General features: G+C 44.1%; 2 protein-coding genes across 4 annotated transcripts in view; both read left to right on the forward strand.

Moving 5' to 3' along the window:
* LOC126195561 (uncharacterized) overlaps positions 1–18,630 on the forward strand; it is a 58,558-nt gene extending 39,928 nt beyond the window's left edge. The window contains exon 2 of the mRNA XM_049934184.1: positions 18,237–18,630. Within this exon, the coding sequence (XP_049790141.1) occupies positions 18,237–18,630 (394 nt within the window). The remainder of the gene's footprint in view (positions 1–18,236) is intronic.
* Positions 18,631–18,737: 107 nt separating this feature from the next.
* The window catches only part of LOC126195028 (nucleolar protein 4-like), a 470,193-nt gene continuing 467,799 nt past the window's right edge, over positions 18,738–21,131 (forward strand). For all 3 annotated transcript variants that reach the window (XM_049933468.1, XM_049933470.1, XM_049933469.1), the window contains exon 1: positions 18,738–19,338. In XM_049933468.1, coding sequence (XP_049789425.1) covers positions 19,297–19,338 — 42 coding nt within the window. In that variant the 5' untranslated portion in view covers positions 18,738–19,296. The remainder of the gene's footprint in view (positions 19,339–21,131) is intronic.

Genomic DNA, 21,131 nt, shown 5'->3' on the forward strand with positions numbered 1-21,131 from the left:
TTTAATCTACAGTTCGTAACCAAGTGTGGTCAGAGTCCACATCTGCCCCTGGAAATGTCTTACAATTTAAAACCTGGTTCCTAAATCTCTGTCTTACCATTATATAATCTATCTGATACCTTTTAGTATCTCCAGGATTCTTCCATGTGTACAACCTTCTTGACTAGTACGGACGAGCCGGCCGAAGTGGCCGTGCGGTTAAGGGCGCTGCAGTCTGGAACCGCAAGACCGCTACGGTCGCAGGTTCGAATCCTGCCTCGGGCATGGATGTTTGTGATGTCCTTAGGTTAGTTAGGTTTAACTAGTTCTAAGTTCTAGGGGACTAATGACCTCAGCAGTTGAGTCCCATAGTGCTCAGAGCCATTTGAGCCATTTGAACTGTGTGTCTGTTTATTCTACGTCCGCGCCAGTAGCTACTTCCTTGTGACGTCTTCGGCCGTTCCAGTTGAGTAGGCAGAAGCGAAGAATTTTATAACAGATATCAGGCAGGTAAATACCCCACAATGTTTAATGAATTTTCACTCTGCAGCAGAGTGTGTGCTAATTTGAATCTTCCTGGAAGATTAAAGCTATGTGCCGGACCGAGACTTTCGCAGGCAAGTGCTCCACCGATTGAGCTGTCCAGGCATGACATACAGCTTCACTTCCCACGAGTACCTCTTTTTCTACCTTTCAAACTTCACAGTAGTTCTCCAGCACACCTTACGGGTTGGTTGGTTGATTTGGGATAAGAGACCAAAGAGCGACACCTTATGGAAATAGCACTCATTAATGAATGATTACGGAGGTGAAATGATTTAGCTACAACCTAAGTGATTGTTTCCAGCAAAGCTATGAAACCAAGTCGTGAGTTTTGCTTGAATAGCTCAGTCGGTATAACACTTTCCCCCGAAAGGCAAAGGTTCCAGACTCCTGTCCCGCTCCAGCACATAGGAAATCGCAACCAATCATATATCACAAATGAGCGGAGCAGTTATTTTTCTTAGTATTTGGCATAGTATGGCCAATTTCCGGTCATCCGGGTGCTTTCCTCCTTTGTGAGTTCTAAGAGTTCTTTAGTGTAAGATTTTAATTAACTTAGCAGCGATTTGATTTCTCCGCGTGCTTTATCGTTTCAAGTTCTTCGAATAACTTGGTGTATTCCCTTTTATGACGATGTAGTGGCCTCCACGTCTACGTGTCAGGCATCTTGAAGACGAAAGATTCTGTTAGATCCTCACAACGCAGTAGCTGAGAGACATGTTTCACCTTTCTGCTGCCTGACTCCTTGTCGTTAGTTAACCGCTTGCTATTTGTGTCTCAAATATATGTCTCCCTTTTGTTTATTTTCTGAGTGGACTTCTTTAACTTCTGGTACATTTTTCTTGCCTCATGGTGATAGAAATATCCTCTTTCTCTGAAATAGCTGCTGTTGCACTGGTAAATGAATTTTGTTACCTCGGTAGCAGACGCATTTCCTCCTTACTGTAACATATTTGTCGTTATAAAGGACACGTTGCTATGTTTCCCAAACACCCTGTGTTTCCTCTTCTCTATTTTTCTCGGATAACTCCTCTATTATTTCATGAACTATATTCTGTCCAGCTGTGTTTTACATCTGATTCCCCGAATCCCTGTCTTTGCTCTTTGGCTAACTGGAGCGTTGGTTCCTCTTCAAATTTTACTTTGAATATTGAGAAGTTGATGCTAGTTAAGACATACCTAGCAGTTCTGGAAACTGGCGTGTTACCTCTTTCAGTTTTAATAACTTTTTCTAACAACTAGAAAGCCGTCAGCATCACAGTCGATACCTCTGTATGCTCTGACATAAACGATGCTATTGGAAACTCCAGAATGGTCCTGCGATCTCTTTGGTTCACAATATGCCTTCGTGAAAATTAATGCTCGAGATATGCAAGTCATAATCTATTGTTAACAATCCGGAAACCGCATGCCTCGTGTAAAGTAATGTTTACTGTTATTCGTCTATACATTTTTAGTCTTCTTACTTTCGCAATGAAATGGTCTAGAGCTATGCGAACGTTGTGTTTGGGTATACAGTTACACTATCTGATCAAAAGTATCCGGACATATGTATGTAAAGTGGAACTGACCAAAAGTACTTCCGAGATGCGGAGCCCCCTCCCAGTATACAAGGAGGTGGGGAGTTTTGTATTGTCTGTAGAGAAGCAATAGCGGCAGAATGCGTCCGACGAGAGAGCTCAGTGATTTTGGACTAATCATCATCCGGCCGGGGTCATTCAGCAATGCCACAGCAGCCCATGTCGACTGTTGGTGAGGTTTGACTGTGAAGTGCAAACACGAAGGAATGACCACAGCTAAAGCAAGGCCAGGTAGACCTCATGTTCTAACTGACAAGGACGGTCGAGCACTGCAGAGAATAGCTGCAAAACATCGCACGAAATTAATGGAAGGAGTCGCTTGTGAGTTCCAAAGTTCTTACATCAGTCCAACTAACACAGTGGTCCCCAATCTGGGCAGGAGGTAAAATGAAATTTTCTGAGGAGTACAAACTAAACGATTCGATTCTGTTCAGTCACAAACTAAATTATTTTCAAAAAATCATTACCATTTTCACAGTTTTGTAAGACTGTAATACTGTAGATAAGTTATCAAAATCAAATGGTTCAAATGGCTCTAAGCACTATGGGACGTAACTGCTGTGGTCATCAGTCCCCTAGAACTTAGAACTACTTAAACCTAACTAACCCAAGGACATCACACACATCCATGCCCGAAGCAGGATTCGAATCTGCGACGGTAGCGTTCGCGCGCTTCTAGACTGAAGCGCCTAGAACCGCTCGGCCACTCCGGCCGGCGATAAGTTATCAATATTTACTTTTCCTCAATTAGGAGAATTAATGCGATGGAAGTTCCATGTTCCTCACATAGTCCATCCACTACAAACATGTGTTGCGCTTTGTCCCATACACTGCTGATGATAAAAGTGATATATAACGAATGTCAAATATCTTTAGAAAATGTGTTCTCCAAGTTGTAGAGAGTACCTGCTGTAGTCCAGAAATTCCTTCATTACTCGCTTCGAAACAGATACATGTATTGCCGAGCGGTTCTAGGCCCTTCAGTCCAGAACCGAGCTGCTGCTACGGTCGCAGGTTCGAATCCCGCCTCGGGCACGGATGTGTGTGATGTCCTTAGGTTAAGTCTAGGGGACTGATGACCTCAGATGTTAGGTCCCTTAGTGCTTAAAGCTATTTGAACCATTTTGAACCACATACATGAATTGACGGCATGGCACAGCAGTAACTACACAAGGGTTACTATATTATTATTATTATTATTATAATTATTATTAGTGTAGTTAGACTCAAAGCATTAACAGCCTGAAGACGTCCAATTTCTGCCAATACGGAAGTAAGAAGCGCAGCAATGAAGTAATTTACGAACAGTGCATACATCTGAACTTGTTTGATTTTAAATAGGATTGCAGGTGTAGAGGTCAAGCAAGTGCCGCAATGGAGAGGGGTAATGCAGGGGAAGCATGTTTTATAACAAGAGTGTACCCTCACTGTGGATCGTTAGCTTTGTTTTCTAAGAAGTTGTGGGTAGCACTTGCGATGCACAACGAATTTCTTCGTCATTCATTCTAACAGACACACACATACAAACATACACACAAAATCTAAATACCACTCATCTTTCATCATTTTAAAAATAAAAGTGTTCCAAGAAAAGTCTTTGATTCCACAGTTTAGTTAGGTGCTAAAGATGGTGATAATGTGCGGTAGAGAGGAGCAACAGATGGCAGTGGGGCCGGGGGGAGGGGGGGGAGGGAAGGAGAACTAGCTAATGTCTAATTGCACTCAGGGATAATGGTCTAAAAGAGGTTGGGAACCACTGAGCTAGCACAATGACCGTGCTTAGGGAGTCAAAAAGGACGACGTAAATTGGTCGAGCAGCTTCTCATTAGCCACAAATTTCTGTAGTCTGTGCCGGGCGACGCTTGTTGTGCTGTAAAGAGCGACGCCACTGGATATTGGATGACTGGAAACGGGTGATATGGAGTTATGAATCACGCTACACCCTGTGGAAATCTGATGGAAGGGTAAAGTTTGGGTTTGGCGAATGCTCGGAGGACTTCACCTCTCGTCAGGTGTTGCGCCGAAGATGATTTTATCGGTATGGCAATGTGCCTTGTCATAAGGCACTATCTTCGAAGCAACCGTTTGTGAACAGTAAGACTTCTGAAACGGACTGGCCTGCCCAGAGCCCTGATATGAACCCAATCGAACATCTTTGGGATGAGTTAGAATGTCGATGTCGCTTCAGACCCCAGCGTCCAACATCATTACATTCTCTGGTTTTGGTTCTTGAGAAAGAATGGTCTGCAGTTCCTCCACAAACATTCAAACACCTCTCTGAAAGTGTCGCCACAGACTTCAAACCTTCGAAAGGTGAAAAGGAAAGTCCTGGCATATTAATCTTTTGTCTTTATTTACTAAAACGGACATGCTTTATTTTACCTCTTTTACTATTTTCTGTGCAGTTTCATCAGGTTCATCTGCAGCAGTAATATTTAAAACTGCCTCTTCTAAGATTCTCTGTCTTCCTTCAGAATTAGTACTGCACATATTAATGTCCACAAATATTTTTCATCACAGTACCTGCACGTCCCATATTCATCTCCAATAATACTTTTGATCAGATAGTGTATAAGCGATGTCAATTTCAGTATACAATTCCTCCGATAACTCGATTTCTTTATTGTTACAAAACCATATATATTCAGAAAATAACGACCACTAGGCTGCCACGGTTGTCTGTTAGTCTTTTGTTTGTTGATTTGAATTTTTACCATGTTTTTATTGAGCTTTGCACATAAAATACATTTTAGTATTTGTGTTAATCATCACAATAACCATATAGAATATTACCCGAGTCGATATTTGTAGACATGAAAACCCAAATGAGATAAAGTTTTGCTAGTAATTATGCGCTGACATAAAAAAATTCCAATTTTTGCAGAGAGCTATTAGAAATGTACTTGCAAGTAAAAATGTGCTCAAGGGTGTGACTGTTTCTTATGAAATGCCACAATATGCGTAAACCAACATAGTATTTAATCATCAAATAAATCCTGAAAGAGTATCTTATTTTGTTGTTAAATAAACCAACAAGTTTACTGTTACCAGTCACTGTTTATTTATCTCCACGAATCGTTTCAAAGGTTTAAACCTCCATAACCAGGTGGATTTACATTTGTTAACATGACATTTGTGTGTGTTGTTTACTGTCATATTAACAAATGTAAATCCACCTGATGATGGAGATTTAAACCTTTGAAAGGTGTCGTGGAGATAAATAAACAGTGACTGGTAACAGTAAACTTATTGTTTCATTTAATGTCAATAACAGTCACGGTAAAGCCTAACTTAAAGTTATCTTATTTTAAAGTATCCTATTTTGCTTAGAAACATAATAGAAAATATTTTTGTCTAACACTTTGCTTTATGCACAAGAATATCAAAACATGTGCTGCCTTTAGGTAGATACATTTCACAGTGTTATAAAGGCAAACCAGTATCATGCACGAGAGACGACGTGTCTGATAGTCATGGAAAGCGACAGCACATACAGATGAGCCGCCTGGACAGTTTCTTGGCCCTCATTTGGAAAACAACACAACAGCGATTCTTCGTGGAATCGGTTGGATTCGTTCTTGGCAGGTTTCCGGAGATATATGGCACCATCAGAGTTGGCACTCGATAGCGTTCCAGATGTTTTCCATCGCGATACGTTCAGTTGAATTTGGTGGCTAAGAAATCATGAGTTCATTGTCATGCTCCTTAGTTCATTGTAACACGATACTGGCCTTTTGACAAGGGTAGTATCCTGCTGGAAGATACTGTGGCCGTCGAAAGAGTCATCAAGCATGAAGGGATGCTGGTGGTTCGCAATGATGTTCACAAAAAGCTCGTCTGGTGCCTTCGATTACCACGTAGGTTGCATGGGAGCCCAGCATAATGCCCCATGGCATGATACTGACGCTAACGGGCTGCATCCACAGTGCAGCGCGTACTTCAAGCAGTTGTTCCAATGGATGACAGTGTATCCCTAGATGACCACCGACCTGCATACCAGGCGATACGTTTCCATCTCGACAATCCAGTTCCTACTGCAATCGCATTCGGCGATTTCATTGGGTCAACGTTGGAACACGTCGCTGCTGCATAGGCCAATGTTCAACAGTGTGCGTCCGCAGCTCGTGGTCGTGCGGTAGCGTTCTCGCTTCCCGCTCCCGGGTTCCCGGGTTCGATTCCCGGCGGGGTCAGGGATTTTCTCTGCCTCGTGATGACTGGGTGTTGTGTAATGTCCTTAGGTTAGTTAGGTTTAAGTAGTTCTAAGTTCTAGGGGACTGATGACCATAGATGTTAAGTCCCATAGTGCTCAGAGCCATTTGAACCATTCAACAGTGTGCACTGAACGATATGCTCTGGAACACTTGTGCCTCCTCCATCATTGTGCCATGTCGTCAGATCTGCCACAGATCTCCGGCTATCCTGCTTTACAGGGGGGGGGGGGGGGGGGAGAGAGGGGGGGGGATGCCTCCGCCGCGCCGACATCGACGTTCTGTGACGAGGCGCTGACATTCGAAACATTGTTGCATAATTGTCATTTCACCATTCTCCAGAGATGTTCAAGGCAGTAGCGTGTGAACAGCCTTTCAGCCTCAGATGGCCAGATCATAAAAATCTGTCCATTATCAATGCCCCTTATATAAATGGATTTTCCCATCTGCATCATGTACCGTCTGTGGAATGATTCCCCTTTGGTTCTGCTCCGATTATACACTGAAGACCCAAAGAAACTGGTACATCTGCCTAATATCGTGTAGGGCCTCCGCGAGCAGGCAGAAGAGAAGCAACACGACGTGGCATGGACTCGGCTAATGTCTGAAATAGAGCTGGAGGGAACTGACACCATGAATCCTGAAGGACTGTCCATAAATCCGTACGATAACAAGGGGGTGAAGATCTCTTCTGAACTGCACGTTGCAAGGCGTCCCAGACATGCTTCGGAAGAATGTCCTTGGAGCCACTCTGAAGCAATTCTGGAGGTGTGGAGTGTCGCATTGTCCTGCTGGAATTGCCCACGTCTGTCAGAATGCACAATGGATATGTATGGATGCAGGTGACCAGACAGGATGCTTACGTACGTGTCACCTGTCAGAGTCGTATCTACACGTATCATAGCATAACTACACACGACCCACACCATTACAGAGGCGCCACCAGCTTGAACAGTCCCCCGCTGACATGATGAGCCCATGTATTTATGAGGTTGTCTCCATACCCGTACGCGTCTATCCTCTCAACAAAAATTAAAACGAGACTCGTCCGACCCGGCAACATGTTCACAGTCATCTACAGTCCAATGTCGGTGTAGGTGGGCCCAGGCGAGGCGTGAAGCTTTATGTCGTGCAGTCATCAAGTGCGGACGAATGGGCCTCCGGCTCCGAAATCCCATATCCATGATGTTTCGTTGAATGGTTCGCACGCTGACGCTTGTTGATGGCCGAGCACTGAAATCTGCAGCAATTTGCGCAAGGACTGAACTTCTATCACTTTTAACGATTCCCTTCAGGCGTCGTTGGTCCCGTTCTTGCAGGATCTTTTTCCGGCCGCAGCCATGTCGGAGATTTGATGTTTTTCGGATTCCTAATATTCTCGGTACAGGCGTGATAAGGTCGTAAGGGAGAATTCCCACTTCATCGCTACCTCGAAGATGCTGTGTCGCATCGCTTTTGCGCCGACTATAACACCACGTTCAAACTCATTTAAATCTTGATAACCTGTAAAAATATCAGTAACCGATCTAACCACTGCGCCAGACACTTGTCTTATACAGGCCTTGCCGACCGCAGTGCCGTGTTCTGCCTGCGGCCGAAGCTTGGAGCATTCTTACACAGTCTTCACGCTTGACAGAGTTGTTGGCAGAGGTCACTCACCTGATCTATCAGTGTGACATTACTTAGTGTGGGGAGCCCTCAAGCCTAAGGAGTAACGCGACACCCCTGGGCCCAAACTGCAAAGAGATGAATTGTGGTCACTTTCAACATGTGCTTATTCAGGTTAGTAGTGTGTTTCCTTCCCTCTGCTGTGTTTCTTTGTACCCTGGAACTCTGTTCTCCTGGTCACTTTTATTTGCCTCACACCCTACAACCCAAATCGACAACAAACGAGAAACGAAAAACTTTGAGAGATGCTAAACGTTTTACAACAAACCAAGATCCTCCTTTTCAAGTAGATCCCAAGTTATGCTTTTTTTCAAATGATACCGGGACTTTATGCACACCTTAAAAATATGGTTCCCATTGTAGTTTATTGTCCTGTACTGTGTCATTTGTACTGAAAACTTACAGTTCCTTCCGTATATAATTACTTCTTTTTTAAAACGGGATTTTATAATCATCGTTTGGTTTAAAGCTCTAACTCCAGCTAAATTATGGGAATTCGGGACCGCCTGTTATGCAAACAGCTGCTCTTTTTAATGCTGAGACATGATGGCATAAAGGTGCTGGAACATATTTCGGCTTTAAACAGAATAGCTGTCTGCAAAACAGACAGACCTGAACTTGCTTTGTCGGTAACTGTATAATCTCTCACTTAAAAATCTCACATCAGCTTCTAGTTTGTTCTTGTCTGACCCGTTTATTTTCCAGTTCTTGCTGCTATATGTTAACACGAGGACTGGTGTTACCTCATTTGTGCTAATTTCTGGGCTCCCTCCCCTAAAGCACGGATAACTGTGCCACACACTCTTTGGAGTTCGCTTACAGTATTGGTAGTTTCCATTCTCTCGCAGTCAGATACGTTGTCCGTATTTTACGGCAATTTGTGGCTTTAATAGTGTTGTCGTCAACGTTGCTGCAATATAGCTACAGTATAAGGTAACAATATAGTACAGATGAGCAATATTGCTGATGGAGCAGGTTGTTGCAGTTTGTGACCGACATGTCACTGAGGATGTTGCCGCTGTTGTCTACCAACTGTAGAGAATATCTCTTATGGACGGGCCTTAACTAACTCCGTCCTCGTTTGTAAATGCTTCCATTTCACTTTCAGCCTTGCTTCCTCTTTCTCACGTCGACAGAGCTTCACTGCCAAGTCACGTATGTAAGCGGCGAAATAATCTTATTTCACACTAGGCCGCAAGTTGGTGCTCGTACATAAGAGACTCTCAATTTGTGTGTTCTCTACGAGGAATGTAGAAGTGAGGAAACGAGTAACATCAATTCTATAAATGTGATACGTACTTCTACGATCAGAGCTATGGAATACGGAAAGTGATACATACAAAGACCGCCATTCTCTCTGATATCGTCTTAGTAGAAGATCTGCAGAGTAATCAGCTATAATTTTATTCAGCATGGGTTATTAAGACTCCTACAATTTTTTAAGCATCATCGCGTGTGTTTCCATGCTCGTGCGCGGCAACATGCCAAATATAGTGCCTTTTCTTCTTTTTTTAAAATTGTGATATTCCTACATATTAGTCATGTCTCCTACCTCTGATCATATATATAAGTATCGGTTTAATGAATTCCTAGGTCTACCACTGCATTGGTGAACCGCCATAAAATACGCTATTAGACAAAAAACACAGTGCACCACGAAGGAGTTATCCGAATGGGACAGAAATCAGTAGATATCATGTCCATGTAATGACAAACAAACAATTACAATTTCAGAAAAATTGGATGATTTATCCAAGAGAAAGAATTACACAAATCAAGCAAGTCAATAACGCGTTGGTCCACCACTGCCCTTATGGAAGCAATTTTTCATCTTGGCATTGATTGACAGTGCTGCTGGATGGACTCCTGAGGTATAATGCGCCAAATGCTGTCCAAATGGCGCGTAAAATCGTCAAAATACCAAGTTTTTGGAGGGCCCTGCCATAATTCACGGAACGTTCTTAATTGGGGAGAGACCCGGCGACCGCGCTGGCGAAGGAAGGGTTTGGCAATCAGTCGAAACTCTCGCCTTGTGCGGCCGGCATTATATTGCTGAAATGTAAGCCCATGATAGCTCGCTATGAAGAACAAAAGAACGGGACGTAGAATATCGTCGACGTTCCACTGTGCTGCAGATTTCAACCGAAAGGGTCCTGCTGTCAAAAAACATGGCACCCAGAACATCACTCCTCGTTGTTGAGCCGTATGTAGATTCTTGTTATGACCGTACATGAAACCGGATCCTCCCAATTTACAATGGTGAAGGTACCTGAAGATGGTGCAATGAAACACCGAAACTGGCTGCGTAAATAAATTAAATGCAAAAGAGACGGCTCCAGGTCTTCTAATTTTCATTTCTTACTGAACAGTCGAATTTCCTGGGGTTGGGTTGGGTTGTTTGGGGAAGGAGACCAGACAGCGACGTAATCGGTCTCATCGGATTAGGGAAGGATGGGTAAGGAAGTTGGCCGTGCCCTTTCAAAGGAACCATCCCGGCATTTGCCTGGGGCGATTTAGAGAAATCACGGAAAACCTAAATGAGGATGGCCGGACGCGAGATTGAACCGTCGTCCTTCCGAATGCGAATCCAGTGTCTAACCACTGCGCCACCTCGCTCGGTCGAAATTCCTGTGCCCATCTACTACAAGAGTAGACATACGAACAATTAAGAATGATTGTCTCTAAGCGGAGAAAGATATTTTAGAAGCGAATCAGGAGCTTTAATTTTGCTGGATACAGACTCCATCTCCAACAATCGGCGCGCAGATAGTTATGGTTACATTGTCAGGGCCTCTCGGCGATTTTTCAACTGACGAACTACTATGTAACGTTTTCAAGAATATATTGTTGTGTACAGACGTTTTATTCTGTAACTTGGTTATGCTAGTACTATTCTGTCCTCCTTTCTCTTTCATTTTTGACAGATCATCAGAGAAAGACTTGCCAAGAAATCGAGACCGTTTACGATACCATTTGTGTGACCTGACGCCTGACGCTGAAAAATATCGTAATAAAAACAATTCCTCTTAACTGTTCTGTGTTCTATCATTCATACTGAAACTTTCCACTTCATTCCGTTCGTCATTTCTTCTTATTTTATCCTTAGCTAAAAAATGTGATGTAGACAGCTGACAATTTCCCTTGTCTTAGGTGTTTACCGTCCAGTGTTCGCTACCATTTTGTTAACCCGAATCTGCCACAAGCTATCCAAGTTTACTGCCCTGTATTTTATCAGTCATACGGAAAATTTTGCGGTCCATCCGTGTATCACTTCCTTTTTTACCCAGCGGCGATTACCGTACTTCGGAGCTTAAAATTCTCGTTTCGGCACCTGGTAGTTTTCCTTCTCTGTTCTTTTTATTGCCCAGTTTTCACAGTCCCATGTTAACATGAATCTGCCATCTACTTATAGAGTTTTTTTACTGATTGCTGGGTTTTCTACATTAAGATCTTTTAAATTTGCTTATTTTGTCGGAGTGGGCGACCTCAGAAGCTAATACAGCAGTGGGCGAGATACTAAAATTGCCACTTCAACGTAGTAGGTGTGGTAGCTTGACATCTCTGCCCTACGAACTTCTGTTGACAGGAAGTAAACAAAACTCATTTACCTCAAATGTTTGGCAGTTATACACTAAATATTTTTTGAAGACTAAATTACTTTCATACCTGTAAGATGAGTGTATTTCATTGGTACCTGCGAAGTACATATTTTCATGTGTTATACCCAACGAGTTACGAAATAACGCCTGAAAATATTTGCAAAATTTATTTTTGTTTGTGCGTCAGTAATTTGAGGCTGGCACAAAAGATTAAAAATCTGAAACAGAAAAAAGTAAGACCCGTGGAAGAAATTCTGTTGGATAACAGGAAAAATAACGAACAAAGAATGCCACCATTTGATACCTCTCTAATTGGAGAAAAACGAAATGAACTTATACAAAACGCTTATCCAACTTTGATACCACCTTTTTTGCTTACAAAATTCACACCTGATCATGCTGGTGGATTTATTTCGTTACTTTCATGAGGCCTACATTTTATTATTGTTTGTCGTAAGAAAAGTTCAACAAAACGGTTTTGAAAGCTATATTTTTTGTTGTTTCGGTAAAATGAAACCCAGCGCCAGTATTCGAATGTCAGAAATCTTCGAGAACAAACCTCGAATGGATCGGCGAAACCGACTGCTCACAATTTAGGACTGAACTAATCCCGTCGTCGTGTCCTCAGGTTGGTATGTTGCTGTGCAGTCAGATCGAATGGACTCCACAGTAAGGGTGGGAAAAACCTAGCGATTAAAACCGATACCGGTATTTTCTTCCTGAATAACCAATATTTTTCGGTATTTGTTTGGTCTCGGTTACAAAAGGTATCCTTTTTTTTACTGGTTTTACTGGTAACTGGGTATAAAACTGATGTATCAATTTGCCACTGCTGAGGGGTAATTTTTTTCTGTTTTACATTTTTTGTTGTTGTTGTTGAGAAAACATGTTTCGTAGGGAATTCTGTGGCTTCTGAAACACTGATACTGTTTTTGAATGATGGTTTTTCTGATGAAACGATTCAGTTTACAGATCAACACATTACAGAATGAACACAAAATATTCCCCATTGCATTAATCCTTTATTGAAATTTTTACTGTTGTTATGTCGTTGTTCCTGGTAAACGTTATGTTTGCTCGCTATGTAAACTGTTTATTTGAATTTTTTAAAAGAGCATTTTGGTTCTGTCAGCAAAACTCAGTTGTATTCAAATTCCCGTTAGAAAGTAAGGACACGTGTTTGCCTAAAACCGGCTCTTTCATTCAAAATAGTTAAAAGAATGCCAAAAATTTTACACAAAACCTTATTATTTGTCTGCCATTTCTATGAAATAATAAAAGGGAAGTTATTGCATAAGTAATAAATTTAAAACTCAACAATTCTTTAAAATTTATAATAAAAACAGAAATTAGTTGATCTGCTGCCTGTGTCTATAACAGAGCTCTCGAACCTCAGTTTTCACCCTTTAGCACTGACTATTCACAATACCCAGGTAGTAGTATGATCCTGGATTAGGGCGTGATTTTTTAACAGAGCTTTAGAAAATTTGGTTCACTAAGAGAATACTGGTGAATTCTTTATAGTATTCAAACACTCATTACTTTTCGAGAACGGTGGGCAGACTAAGTTTACTTTTATGTGCCTACTTTATTTCATGTTTTGATTCATATGTCTTGAAACATATAACGCAAAAGTCAGAGGGACTTTTTTTCAACCTTTGTGCGATGTCTACTTTTATTGTTGGAAATAACGGCAATAAAAAGCCGAAAATATGTTATTTCAGAAACCGGTTGTTTTAATTGGTTTCAATAATCAGGTGAAACTAGAGATGAAAACACTGGCGTATCAGAAAATCGGTTGTTTCAGCGACAACCGCCATCCCTACTTCACAACTGGTGCTAAAATGTGTTGGAAAGGCAGGGAGTATACAGGGTGTCTCTAAAGTCACTATCCATTTCAATGAAGGAAGACAGTGACTGAAAAATCAATTCTACTGCCCTTCTACATGACCGCCATCTAGGTCAAAACATGTACTCCATCTTTCAGTACTGTAACAAAATGTAGACCTTAACATTTCAACCGTAATGTGGCCTGCTGCTCGCCTGATACGATTCTCTAGATCAGGCTGACCATTCGCTTTGCTAGTGTACACTTTGAACGTCATGTACCCCTATGCAAAAAAGTCTAAAGGAGTAAGGTCTGGCGAACGGTAAGTCCATAGCCGAGGTGACCCTCTGGCTATCCTCCTCCCTGGAAAGGTTCTGTTCAGGTACTCGCGGTCGATGTGTGCAAAATGTGGAGGCGCACCATCTTGCTAAAACATAATTGTATCCAGTATGCCATCATCCTGTTCGGAACTGTTGTAACCTGTCGGGGTAACTGTTACCTGTTAGTTGCAGAGAAAATTGGGCCATACAGTTTTGCTTTTGTCATTGTATTGTATTGTATGGGACTGAGGACCTAGAAACGACGGAGAGGCTGTGTCCCCGCCGTAGCCCGCAGTGGTACACAACCCCACAACAGGCTACAGCAGTCCACTCACCCCACCGCCGCCCCACACCGAACCCAGGGCTATTGTGCTGTGCGGTCTCTATATCCAACGTAACAAAACGTAACTGTAACATTATAACGTCTTTGGACTGACAGTATAAATGCAATGTGCAGTGGTGAGGACACACATCAGATAACAGCAAGCAGACTTTTCACAACTCTACCGTCCCCGTAAGAAAAATTCACTGTCAGACATTCATGTTTTTTAACTTCTGACATGCCTTTTCCAAATAAACAATTTTTATCAGTAGCAAGAGACGCAAAATAACCTGCAATTCCCTTGGTCTGTTACTGTGAAAAGACGTCTCCACTCTTCACCAACGTCAGTCAAGTAAATACTGTACATTTTGGCAGATACGACGATAGTTGAAGCATTAAAAAAAAGGCACCCAAAGACGGTTTCGTCTTATACGACAGATGTAATAAATTTTTTATCGAAATTTTATTAATTAAATCTACTATAAAATGAAATAAATCACTCGCCAGTGCATTATAACGCTGCAAAATCCTCGCAGTCATCTCAGGAAAGCAGTCCTCAAGTACATCCTCACTTTCGTTGTTGCGCAGCTCGCCATATGTATTCCATACTGCACCTTGTGAATCGATTTCCGCTTTGTCATCAGGCCCCATAACAAATTGTTCTCGGTGCCATCCATAACACTGGAAATCCCACACTTCTTGATATATGTGATCACTTTCTCCACTTTCACTTTTTCCCATGATTTGATCACGAAGTCACACAAAATATCAAGTGACGCAGACTGCGTAGCTCCACCTTTCATATACGGCTTCTCGCCACTCATCATGCAATCGTTCCATAGTTCAAGAATGTGGTTTTTGAAGAGCTTATTCAAAGAGACGTCTAAGGGTTACAGCATGTAGTCAAACTACCGTCATAACAGCAACCTTAGAATTGCTTCTTGCTGTGGTCGCCTCTGCCACACATTTTCCATCCACAATTTTACACCACTCTCGTCCATACATCGCTTTTCGTAAAAATGAACCAAAATGACTGGTAAAAAATTTAATTTTAGGAATGGTTTTCCGTTTGAAAATAACCATAGGTCATATTCCATTTGCTGTGCATGTCAGTACTACTGTAAACCTGGTCTTTTCGTGGCCTGTGCTTCTGACTTCGAACAGTTTTTACGTCTTTTGTTTCCGGAATTCTATTGTTTATTATATAGAAGTTCATCAGTGTTTCTCTATATTCCCAGTATGAGATAGTGGAAAGCTGTATTTTGGATTCAGATGAATAACAAACGTAAGAAAACTCGTAACTTTATGGTCAAGATCTTTTAGTAACTTCTGCATAATTTTTGTGTTCTGCCAGATATTTCGTGTACATACAACGATTGCACCAACCTACTGTTGCTTTACATTCTTTGCCGTGCTCTGGATGGGCTCGTGCCAACTTCAGCGCATAAGCCCTATCATATTTCTTGTAACAATATAATAAATCTGCCTGTGTTCTTGTACCCATTCTACAACGCTATTTTCTAAATCTGTCCAGCAAGCTATTCCTACCCTCGTAGAACACTTTTTCAATGGCGTTTTTTTAATAAAATCTTGATTCTTTCGCCAAGTTCTTACAATGTTCACTGTTATATCGAAAGCCCTTGCTGCAGCACCGTTCTTCGATTCTTTAGCCTGTTTTATGACCTGCAACTTGAATCTTGCTTCGTATTTTCTTCCTTTTGTGGGTTCCATAATTACGCACACACATTGCAAATTTTAAGACGATTAAACCTTCAGTACAAATTGTCCGAAGACACAACCTAAAACAGTACTTGTTAGCTGTACATGTAACTTCATTATTCCGCAGTGCCTCTACAAGCAAAACCGTAACAGTGCAGAAGGAGGCGTTTGCTTGATGGTGTGTGCAACCTACCATTTGCTCAGTAATAAAGAGCGAGTACGTCCGCAGAGCTGAATAACCAATACGACACTTTTATAAATACTCAAGGTCGTTAACTGAACCTATGTGCGTATTATCATCCAGATGATCACTGTTCTAAATTAAAATCACAGGTTATTAATAGTTTGGGGGTCGTCTAATAGGACGGACATACGGTAAAACTACAGAGTGGGGCAAATAAAAGTGGCCCGGACGAGTGAATATGACTGGACGCGAAAGTATATATATAACCACACTCCGTAACGAATATACCACGTGTACGCCCGTCACGTGATCCACATCGGTTCAGAGCGTAGTACAGGCTGTGTCAGTGTGAGTGGAACAGTGCAAAAAGGAGGATGATACAGTGGAGCAGCGGGCGTTCGTCTTGGAAAGTTACGTGACAACAAAGTCGTGGAAACGTTGTGGTCAGTTGATTGCTGAGAAATTTAAAGGCGCCTGCAAAGAGTGCCATGCGATGATTAATCCGAAAATAGCGTCAGACATGATCTGTTTTGAACAAGTCAAAAAACATTCCGAAACGTGCCCGTGGGCCGGCCGCTGTGGCCGAGCGGTTCTAGGCGCTTCGGTCCGGAACCGCGCTGCTGCTACGGTCGTAGGTTCGAATCCTGCCTCGGGCATGGATGTGTGTGATGTCCTTAGGTTAGTTAGGTTTAAGTAGTTCTAAGTCTAGAGGACTGATGATCTCAGATGTTAATTCCCATAGTGCTTACAGCCATTTGAACCATTTGAACGTGCCCGTGCATCAGAATATATGCCTATAGTTCATCAGAAAATGCTTCAGAGTCCTACCAAATGTAGCCGACGCCTGTCGCCTGTTTTTTATTAACAATGTTTCAAGAACCGACTTTAAATGATTACTCTAAGGATATACTACAACCCTCTACGTATCGCTCATATAGGGATCGTGAGGATAAGATTAGGATAATTACTGCACGCACAGGGGCCAGCAGATGATCCTCAGCGCCTAGTTTTGTGAGTGGCTGTTCACCGAGATAACTATAAATGGCTTGTACATGGGTGTGTCTTTTACGTCGGTGAAGCATGGTTTCACCTGTGTGGTTACGTCAACTCACAGAATCATAGGTTCTGGGCCGCGCAGAATCCACATAACTTCACGAGACACAATTGCATGATCAGAAGGTTGAAGCCTGGTGTGCAGTGTCTGCGCGCCACTTTACTGATCCCATCTTCTTTCATCAGACGGTGATTTCGGCGAGTTACATTGCCAAGATTTTGAAACCATTTGTGGCAACATTGACGGATGAGGAAAAGACATACAGCTACAGGTTCAAATGGCTCTGAGCACTACGGGACTTAACTTCTGAGAACTTAGAACTACTTAAACCTAGCTAACCTAAGGACATAACACACACCCATGCCCGAGGCAGGATTCGAACCTGCGACCGTTGCGGTCGCGCGGTTCCAGACTGTAGCGCCTAGAACCGCTCGGCCACCCCGACCGGCTACAGCTACGGGATGGACCTCGTCTTATCTGAAGGTCGTCTTCTCCGCCGAAATATACGGTAAACAATTTTCCACCTGAATATGGTCGTGTGAACCATTGAAAGATTTAGTGGCGTGCGATTCTAGGCGCTACAGTATGGAACCGCGAGACCGCTACGATCGCAGGTTCGAATCCTGCCTCGGGCATGGGTGTGTGTGTTGTCCTTAGGTTAGTTAGGTTTAAGTAGTTCTAAATTCTAGGGGACTGATGACCTCAGAAGTTGAGTCCCATAGTCCTCAGAGCCATTTGAACCATTTGATTTAGTGGCAAAATAAACAAGTGACTGACCCAGAAACTGTTTTGTTTGCACATTAGCAAGGTAGCGACAAGTAAACAGTCTAGTAACGTGACCGCCCGCTCTGAACGACGCTCGGCGTTGGGGAAGACTGAGAGAGAAGTGAGTTCTTATTGAATAGCGTGACTGAAAACCGCGTCTATTGATGCGAGCGCGATGTTAGAAGCGCGGCGCCAACGGTGCAGCGTCAGTGCCTGCGAGGGACGCCGGCGGCAGTACGTGCGAATGTGTGTGTAGTCCGGGATAACGCAGACGGTAAGGGGGGTAGGGTGGCCCCCACACCCACACCCCAGGGGTGAGGCCCCCCTCTCCCCACGGTTATTACAAAATGCGCTTCCCTACCCTCCTCTGCCGCCGCGCTGCCGGCGGCTGGTGCAGCGCAGCGCCGGCGTGCGGTCGCTGTAGTTGTAGTGGTAGTTGTAGAGTACTGGGGCCGTGCGTGCGCGAGGGGCAGGGAACGGGGTAGGGGGCTCTCTCTACTGTGCGGCGCGGCGCGGGGGAACGAGAGAGACAGAGCGGGCGGCGGCGGCGGCACACAGAGTGATACATCGAGCTGCGGTGTCGGCCCGGCCCGGCCCGGGAGGGGCGGCGTGGGGTGGGGCGGGGGCGGGAGGGGTGTGGGCGGCGGCGTCTGTGTGAGTGCGCGTGGGATGGGCGGCGCGCCCGGCCCCCGACGGCCGCTCCGAATTTCAGCGCCCGCTCGCTACGAGCCGGGCCACCGCACCGCAACGCCGGCAGCGAGGGGGGGCCTGGGAGAGAAGGGAAGAAAACCTTGGCTGCGAGCGCGCCGGAGGGGTGAGCGCGCGCGCGGGCGGCGGCGGGGGCGCGGCGGGGGCGGGTAGGGGGGCCAGCCCGACGGGGGGCCGTACGCCGGCGAGCGGGGCCGCACGGCCGGGCGCAGCACGGCACGCCGAGCGCCGCCTCAGTGCGCGACCAACCTCCGCAGCGAGCAGCGACACGCGCCGGCGCCGGCCACGGCTCTCAGCTGACCGCCGCACGTGTGCTCCTCCCCCCCTCCTCCCACACCTCTGCTCGCGCTGCCGGCGCTACACCCGTACCACCTCGCTACTCGCCGGCGTCGCTGTGCGGATAACACGTCGTCACTCGTCGCCAGTGTGATTCGCGTGTGTACCTCACGACACCGTGACGCCGGATGCTGCACTATCTCGTTCGGCACCTCGCGCCGCCTCCGACAGTGATAGCGTTTAAGATCTCGACAAACAGTACTCTGCCCTATCCAACTGTTACCGAATCGACGATGGCACACCGTAGCCTCTTTGTGTACCACCTTTGACAGTTTCGAATCCGCATACAGAACCACGTTCTCTACCTATTCGGAACAACCAGCTTACCCTCAGACTTACGCGTTAAAAATCAAAAGAAACTTGGTCGTCATTTTTCCTCGTGTCACAAAGAAGTGTGCTAGATGCGACTCGGCCCGCTAACTGAAGACTGCGCCCGCACTGCCGAGTAATCGGAGAGAGCGAGTCGACCAACTGTCACCACCGATGAAGATGTCGCATAAAAGGAAGCCGAGCAGCGTTCACAAGGTAAGTCGCTGCGCTGTGATCCCCTACCGCCGACTGTGTCCCTTTTCTTGCTCGATGCCTTCATTGACGAGTGTGCCTCTTGAGACGGAACGAGGAGAACGACGGCGGGGGTGGGGAATTGTTTTGATGTGTTTTCCCTCTCCCTCCCCCCTCACCTCCCCCAGCGCTCACAACCACTGTCTTCTCCTCTCTTCCCCCCCTCCCCCCTCATTCTCCCCACCAACAACGCATGCGGCATCGGGAGACGTGCGGCTTACGAGTCAACAGGTGAATTTTAAAGTCGCGGACGGCGGCCGCGTCGGCTGTGGTGGGCGTGTCAGGGGCGCGGCGTCGTTGCGTGGGCGTCGGCTGGCTAGGGCGTCCCTATGCGGCTCTGCGCACGCTGATAGCGGATACGCTCCCGTGTTTCAGCAGAGCGATATTTTTTTGCAAACAAAACACAGCCGTCGCTTTTCTTTTGTCTTCGTCTTGGACGATGTAGCTTGTCACAGATTCAACTTCATTAACGTAAGCTTTGGAATGCGTTGCATGTGCTGCGAGACATAGATAATACGCATCGGCGTTTATATCCGCTAATAATCCAGGCAACAGTATATTATTGGTAAATTATAAGTTCTGTGGTGTATAATAATGAAAGAAGTATACAAAGTTGTCACGTGCTACACAAAACAAAGGAAGTGGCAGTAACATCTTTCTTTGTGACATCTCGTTGTGTAGTTCTGCCAGTGCTACTTCTAAATTCAATAGATACAAAATATTACGGATGAATTTCAAATGCTGTGGCGGTTTACGTCTCAACAGATAAGGTACTAAATGATTTTCAAGTACTTTTTGTCTGTTTCAGTGTCTTAATTATTGATTCTGTAGATGAGTGTTATTTCTTCGGTTGATTTTAGCATAACTTTTACTTTACGAAAGTATTGCGTATTTTACGTTGGGAAGTATTCGTGAGTTTCGACTGTCGAGTAGTGTATTGTCTTTTGGACTTTCTTTTTCGAGTGAAGGTTCAAAGTTCCAAAGGAATTCTGCTGGTTGATTAACCATAACCGTTACATTTTGTGTAGCATAACCATCTTAAACTCTTTCTAAAGTAATTTTCAGCCTGCGAAAAACACTTCAGAAAGAACATTTGACTTTGGTAGCGCCAATGTTGGCCGAATATTCACAATACGTAAACGTCATATTTACCGCTGTTATACAAATCAAGTACAGGTAAAACCTACATATGTTGAAATTGTATTGAGGTGATGTTAGTTAAGTTCGTTTCTATTACACAAAGTTCACGGATGACAGATAGGGAGTGAAGTACTTTATACACATTTTTGTGACAGTTGATAGCTACAGTGAAACTGAACATTACAGTTTTGTCCTAGAAATATGAATTTCCGGAATAATTAGGCGCCTTCCGGAATAATTAGGTGCCCCGTGAACACAAATTTAAATATAGGTAATAATAATGATAATAGGAACAGTGAAAAAAATTTAAAACAAAATGATAAGGATCTGGGATAACCCTAATAACAACTAATTGTTCAAGGACGGTTCTGTGGTAGTGTGGAAAAGTTACAAATCAAGATCACTTTTTAACCGGGAAGCCCAAACTAAAACCTTCTACAAGTGGCGTTCGAAGATAAACCGATCGGTGATGCTTGCAGTTGTGTTGGCAGCATTGAGAAATTTGCTTGGATTCGGAAGCAGTTTTACAGCATGTGTGTTTGCACGGAAAATGCAGTAATGCATCAGTACGGGGTCCCACTGATCTTCAGTCGTTATACCATACTCAGTCTCGAGAC

Source organism: Schistocerca nitens, chromosome 7, assembly GCF_023898315.1.
Source record: "Schistocerca nitens isolate TAMUIC-IGC-003100 chromosome 7, iqSchNite1.1, whole genome shotgun sequence".
Taxonomy (NCBI): Eukaryota; Metazoa; Arthropoda; class Insecta; order Orthoptera; family Acrididae; genus Schistocerca; species Schistocerca nitens.